General features: G+C 42.8%; 1 protein-coding gene across 1 annotated transcript in view; it reads left to right on the top strand. All coding sequences in view use genetic code 11, as the record gives it.

Annotated features, from left to right (window-relative positions):
- The window catches only part of EGR_00197 (ATP-dependent RNA helicase DDX19A), a gene marked incomplete at both ends in the record, with an annotated part of 10,397 nt that extends 4,810 nt beyond the window's left edge, over window positions 1–5,587 (top strand). Inside the window, 8 exons of the mRNA XM_024489446.1 lie at window positions 1,608–1,950; window positions 1,988–2,080; window positions 2,182–2,399; window positions 3,687–3,876; window positions 4,257–4,494; window positions 4,676–4,855; window positions 5,249–5,420; window positions 5,541–5,587. Of these exons, the coding sequence (XP_024356124.1) occupies window positions 1,608–1,950; window positions 1,988–2,080; window positions 2,182–2,399; window positions 3,687–3,876; window positions 4,257–4,494; window positions 4,676–4,855; window positions 5,249–5,420; window positions 5,541–5,587 (1,481 nt within the window). The remainder of the gene's footprint in view (window positions 1–1,607; window positions 1,951–1,987; window positions 2,081–2,181; window positions 2,400–3,686; window positions 3,877–4,256; window positions 4,495–4,675; window positions 4,856–5,248; window positions 5,421–5,540) is intronic.
- Between the last annotated feature and the right edge of the window lie 1,355 nt (window positions 5,588–6,942).

Raw genomic sequence — 6,942 nt, 5'->3', positions numbered from 1 at the left:
AGCGAGGTACATGGGGACTAATTCAAAGTACAAAAGTAGCGCCTCACCAGAACCAAGGGATAAACCACTATCGTATTACATAGCCTCCCTCCTCTTTTGAGCGTCGTCCCCGGCGCTCCCACAGGTCAACCTCCCGCGTCAGCCATTACAACGCAGTCGGCGCAGTAAAGAAACACCCACGAGCCGACCGTGCCAGTCACCAAATTAGCGTGCAACTGAGGGGATACTTGACCTCAACGTCATTAATCCCTCTTGGCAGCTTAACTGGATCTGGGGTCTCGTCCAGTTTAGGGATTTGATCCAGGATGGGGAACTGCGTCGGCCACCATGCGTGTCCATAGATAGATGCAGGAACACTGGCCTAAAAGCAGATTTGAGTAAGGAAGTACAAGATTTAAAACAGGTCCATGGGGGACGGTAGGGAAAATCCGTAACGAAACTTCCAGATGTTTCACGGCTAGTGTCGCTTCAGTTGTTAATAGCTTTTCTGCAGAACACGGGACTGGGAGAGATGCTGAAGGTAGACGTCAACATCAACCCTTCTGTTAAAGGTCATCACCATCCTCCCATCCGTAGCATATGTACTTCTTCCGCTCCACTAAGGCTTATTATGCAGAAGTGGAAAACCAGAATACATGTCTTTTAAGATTGGGTTCGCTTTCCGCTGCCACCAATGTAGCGTCCCGAGACTCCCCTAAGACGAAAGAAGACACAATACTCGGGCAGAATACATATATTCAGCACGGAGAAGGTGTCTGGGGTATTGGCATGGCCCAAAAGGCCAGTCCACCCAGCGAGGTACAAGGGGATTAACTCAAAGTACAAAAGTGGCGCCTCACAGAACCGAGGGATAAACCACTATCGTATTACAAGTAGTTCCCCATCAAATAGATTGTAGTAAAGAAAGCGAAATTATTTTGGGAGATCCTAGAGTAATTTCACACACTGAATTTTTCATCTATAATTTTGCTTTAAATACGAAGTGTATTGCAGTTAATAAGGCATGATTATCGGCATATTCTTTCTCAATCAAATCCTACAAGTCATGTTGACTTTTAGGATCCAAGACTTTCACTCCATCAGAACCACACATCTGACGCAGGCTATCTTCAAAGCGTCCCTAATTGTAACACAAAACGATCTTTTGCAATTATCGTTTAAGTTATGAAAAGTGTGGTATTTTAATTAGCCGCTACTTCGGGTCTGTTATACAGTGCTCCTATTGGTTACTGCCTCTGTGCTTTCGCGTGGTGTGGTAGCCTCGTATACATTTTTGGTGCTGTGCTAAATATCCCGTGAAATCTGTCCTTTATTGGCAACTGTTATGGCTATGTTAATGAGTAATCTAGGGAATGTCTTAAACTGGGCCGATCTGTCTAATTATCCCTTCAAATACGCGGTTAAAAATGTGTTAGTTTAATGTCGCTCAACAGTCAGTTGATCAGACCACATGGTTCTAACCAAATGCCTTGTTCCTTTCCTGCGTACTCAACCTTGTTCCCATTTTCATAAAACAGATACCTTAACGCAGCAATTTCTATATTTTGTCTTATACAACTTGTATAAGCCCTTTTCATGCCGCTCACTTTGTGTGTTCTCTTTTATAGACCTTAGTATGACAGAGAGCGAACAATGGAAAAACCTCTTAGCGGAGCTTAAGGAAATCGGTAAGGGTGTCCAGCCCATCTCATCATTAAGTCAAGATCAAGCTGCTGAAAATCTGGCGTCCCCCGCAATTGACGCAAACTCTTCCGATTCCTCTCGTTTGCGTTGCCCAAATGATGATCCTAGCGATAGAACTGACAATGAAGTTAGCAAGGCAGAGAAATCATACATAAATAAACTTCTCAACACAAAACTTGTGGAGACGCAAGCTAGCGATATCGAAATGTTACGGGAAGATCCATCAAATCCACTGCACTCAGTTAAAACCTTCCAGGATTTAAAATTGTTAGCTTTCTTTTTCCTGATTTTGCTAAGTATTCAGGGATCCTCGACTTTTAAAGGGTATTGCAGCATTAGGATTTTACAAGCCATCAGCCATTCAGGAAAAAGCCCTCCCTTACCTGATCGGTGACAGGTACGTTTGCACTTAAAGTGTATCACCTCCCCTACGACATTCTGAGGTTTTTCTGTTGCAAATATTTGCCCGATAAATACTTGCTTATTTTCTATAATTAGTCCACGCAATATGATTGCTCAAGCGCAGTCGGGCACTGGCAAAACCGCCACTTTCCTCCTAGCAATGCTGAGTCGCGTTGATATCACCTTCGAGCGATGCCAGTGTCTCTGTATGGCTCCTACTCGCGAACTAGCCATACAGATAGCCACTGTTGGCCGAGAAATGTCTCGATTTATCCCAAAAATCGCTTTTGGTCTGGCTATCAGAGAAGAAATCCGTAAGTATAAGTCGTCTCCTTAGGCAATTCCCACGATTCCTCCAAAAAATGATCCATCACTGGTTTAAAATTCTGACTGTCGTTATTTAAGGAATCCTCATGCCGTTAATGACTTTTACGCGCTCTTTGTCGCCAGTCATTCGTCTGCTTACGCTTTAATCAACGTGGCCTTCTGCCTATATTCACCACAGTTGACATTCCAAAAATATTACTGTCTATTTTGATTTGATTCCATGATTTTGATTCAAATTAGTTTCAAATAATCCGGTTTGACAAATGTTTCATCTTCGCAGACTTTCTACACCTGTATATGATAAGCAATGTATCCGCCTTTCAAAAAGCGGACAGGTACTTCTAAATAGTCGTCGATTGTACTGGCAATAAGTATCTATTCATTTTGGAAATGCTTAAATCTCTTTGCTGGTATTCGCAAACGTAGTAATTTTAAATAGTTTGGTACCCTAATGCAGCCTAAGCGTGTTCTTCATTGCTTCTAGAGTAATCCAAATGTAAATCGACAAAAACCTACGTAAGGGTTGTATATTGTACTCGCTTAGCTCGTTGATTTGAATTGTGTGAATTTTACAGCAGATGCATCTGGCGATTGTTATACCTATGAAGAACCAAGGGAGCTGGGTAAGTGGCTGTGCAGTTGCCACTCCCAATCGCACTACCAGCCATGTTTTGGCTATCATCAATTGTTCTGTTCGGTTCCATTTTTTTCTCCACGTCTTCATTTAACAGCATGTTCTTTGCTATTTACCGCTTTTTGCACCTCCATTATTAAGCCTTCACACTCAAAAGTGTGTACAGTTACCCAAGCCTCTGCTGCTCTCATCCCATCGGAGATGTGGTTTGAAATACCGGTTTAGCTCTCCAGATTCAAAAGAAACTGGAAAAAAACATGTTAGCTGCGATGATATCATTAGCAATATTTAGAAGATTTTTAGATGGCACTTTTAATACTTTTGAGTATGTTGGATATTTTATTGTCCTGTTTTAAACTTTTAAAAAATATACTGCGGTGCTGCACGACTAATCTACAGTTACTAAAATTTACTAGTAGCCAAAGATACAACTGATCCTAAAAAGTGAGTGCCTCCTAGAAGGACTGGATATAGCGCGCTGTCAGAGTGCCGTTTTGTGCGCTAATCTCCTATCTTGATCGAAACACGTCATTATTGTGCTTTCACTCCAGTTTTAGCAGTTCACTAAGACGCAGATTTCGTTTTTTCACACTCATTGACTACCTTTTTCTCCACAACTCCGATTTGCTTTTCGTTTTAGCCGCTGTTGATCAGGACGGCTATGTCAAGAGTCAGATAGTCATTGGTACGGCGGGTACAGTGTCGTTGTGGATGCGAGGGACAGGCCCCTATCGTCTCGATCCCCACGCCCTGCAGATGTTCGTCCTTGACGAGGCAGACATAATGATGGAAGAGTCTGGCTTCTTGCACACTTCCAGAAGGATTGTGCAGTAAGTTGATATTTTATGGTCGAAACCAACGGTTCCTCACTCTTCCAATTACTTTACCTAGATGTTGTTTCTCATCCACACTTTTGTGATCATTGTGAAAACAAAGCAAACTTACATCACTGGGTATTTGGAATTTCCAGACCGCTATTTTCAACCTGAATTTTTTTCCCTTTATCTATTATCGGCTCCATTTTATTAGAACGCCTGATGATTTAAGTGTCTCTAATTTCATCGTTACCACAATTTCGATACTCTCTCCTCTCCTAGTTGTCTATATTCAACTTTAGTCGAGTTTGCGCCTTGTTTCAACGATATGGTCAATTACTAACACCTGGCAGCAATAGCTTTCCAAAAAATGTGAAGTGTGGTCTTGTTGTTAGGAGACTACCGAAAACTTGTCAACTCCTCCTTTTTTCGGCTACCTACGACGAGGAAGTGATTGAGTTTGCTAGAACCATTATCCCTGATCCAGTAGAGTTTCGAGTGCGGCGCAATCAGCTAACCTTGACCAATATCAAGCAAGTCTACCTCTTCGCCCCCACTACAGAGGAGAAGTACGATCGTCTCAGCGAGATTTATGGCTCTTTCCACGTGGGCCAGGCCATCATCTTCTGTGCGGTATGGGTCTTGCTCTTTCGCGCTCTTCTCCCCATTCGAGAATCTTACCATTGCGCCCTTTTGAGTCGTGGTTGTAATCATTTCAATTGATTTATGTTGAATCACGTTAGATTTACCAGATTCAAGAGTAATAGCCTTCAAGTGAGGGTTCTGTGCAGTACACTTTTTGCTGTGACTTTAGACTCGACGGGAGGCTAGTTGGCTGCAGCGTCAAATGACCCGCGACGGTCACAAGGTGGTCCTCCTCTCCGGCGAGCTGGATGTGCGTCAACGCGAAGCTGTAATTGAAGACTTCCGCAAAGCCAACTTCCGCGTTCTCATCACTACAAACCTCTGCTCCCGTGGCCTTGATGTTCCTCAGGTGTGTAGCCTCCAATTTCATGAATAACTTTTAATCTTAAAGCGTTTGAGCGATTTTGCACTGATTAATATTCGATTACATTGTGCCGATTTGTAGTGTCTGAAACATCAACTTTTGAGTTTAGCTGATTTTGATGTTCAGTCACTTTTTCCCCTCACATTTTTGTGAAAGCAACGCTTATCCACTTGGGTTTTACGCTTTTCTTGGTGCACACACTTTGTGGTCGGTTTGACAACTAGGGAAGGTGGTTTATGCATCCATCAGCTTAGCTAAAAACCCATTTGGTTAGATAGTGTACAGTTTTATTCGTGCTGAAATCGACTCTGTGATGGTCGGGTGCAGTCGTATGATTCGCAATTTTTTTTCTTTTTCCGCCTTTGCGGGGGACGATAGGTCAATTTGGTTATAAATTGGCGACTGCCACTGGACAGGCAGGGTCGGGTGGACTGCGAAACCTACCTTCACCGCATCGGCCGTTCCGGTCGCTTTGGCAAAGGCGGTCTGGCCATAAACTTCGCTGGTCCTGCCGACGAGAATTTGCTCCAACAAATTGAAAACCACTTTGGTGAGAATCGTCAAGCCGCTCACTTAAGTTATAAGACAGTAGGCATTTCTTGACATCGACTGCTCACATCGTTTAGATAAGACGCAATAATAAATAAGTTATTCATTGTTGATCTTTTAGACATAACTATTCCAATGTTGACCAACGAAACACTCAACGATCTCTGACCAACAGCCTTCTTCAGCCCACGTTCAGATGCATTGTATTTGTAACGGCAGATTTTACCACTTACTCTGTTCTTATTTTTCCCGCGTTTGCTACTTCGTGATACTCCACCCGATTATTTGCTTTTCCCTTTCTCATTCGTTTGGGTATAAGCATTTGTTACCAAATCAGTGTCGCAAAACCTGAGTTACTTTATCAAGTTAATAGAAGAATAGATAAGCCTGGAAATGTTTTATCGTGGGACGTATGTAATCATTGTTTATTTCCTCAAGTCTTGTCAGTTGCTGGTGCTCTTATTCAAATGTTAATCCTAATTACCGTGGGCAGTGCAGTCTGTGGAGTCAGTCGTCTGTCACGGTTACCAAGTTGTTAGAATTCACAGAGGCCCAAGTCTGCGCATCGTTGCTGTTGTCACTTTTGTTAGCTTGAAAACTCCTTGGTCGTTGTTTGTTATGCACCTTTACCGATTGCCAGTTTGGGTCTCCTACATGCCACTTCTGGGATGTCACTGATTTTCCTCATACTTTCGCATACTGGGACCGATCGCAGTAGAATTTCTCGAAATTTGTTAGTCATTAAACCTGCCATTATTTATTTTTTTGTTATTTACTGTGTACCTCTGGTGTAAATCCTATTCCCCTTTAGTTCGTCTGGATAGGATTGGTGTAAGGTAATCAAATGAGTTTGTGGGGTTTGCATAGGTAAAATTAAATAACCACAAAAGTCTTGAAATATTTTGCTTATTAAAATAATTGTCATTAGAGTCTTTAGTCCTTCCCTAACTAGACGCTTGCCTACTAGTTCTACTTTTCTCAAGCACGTCTCTCTAGGAGCACGAAACCTAGCTCTCTTCACCTGTTTTTATCACACGCTTATTTCCGGACCCTACTTCTCATGCGGTATGAGGGCTGGTGCTGTATGGATCCTTTATTTTAAGCTACAGTGAAACGATTCTCTATTCTTCGTGACCAAGAGTAGAGGATTCGAGTCACCGCAATCAAGTTGCTTCAGTCACTTTCGGACGGCATGTTCTGCTACTGTATCTTCTCCAAGTGCCACACTGATTAGCCAGGAAACTTCTATAGCTTTGGAACTGAGTTAATTTTGGTTTGTAAAGCTCACAAGTTCTAATCACATCCATCAGGTCTGATTGACATTTGATGAAGGTTCAAAATAAGGGCTATTGCAGAGTTGGGTGAGGAGTGTCGTTGGGCCGACGCTGCAGTGCTGGCCCTGTAACACATGCACGCCGGCAATCGCATGCATTTGACGAGGCCCCACAAATTACATACGTCACTGCAACGAGCTGCGCCGTAAACAGCACAAATTTCTAGGGCCAGTTGGTACGTGCCCAAAT

Source organism: Echinococcus granulosus, assembly GCF_000524195.1.
Source record: "Echinococcus granulosus chromosome Unknown EG_S00001, whole genome shotgun sequence".
Taxonomy (NCBI): Eukaryota; Metazoa; Platyhelminthes; class Cestoda; order Cyclophyllidea; family Taeniidae; genus Echinococcus; species Echinococcus granulosus.
Note: the sequence above shows the minus strand (reverse complement) of the source record. Positions and strands in the feature narration are given on the sequence as shown.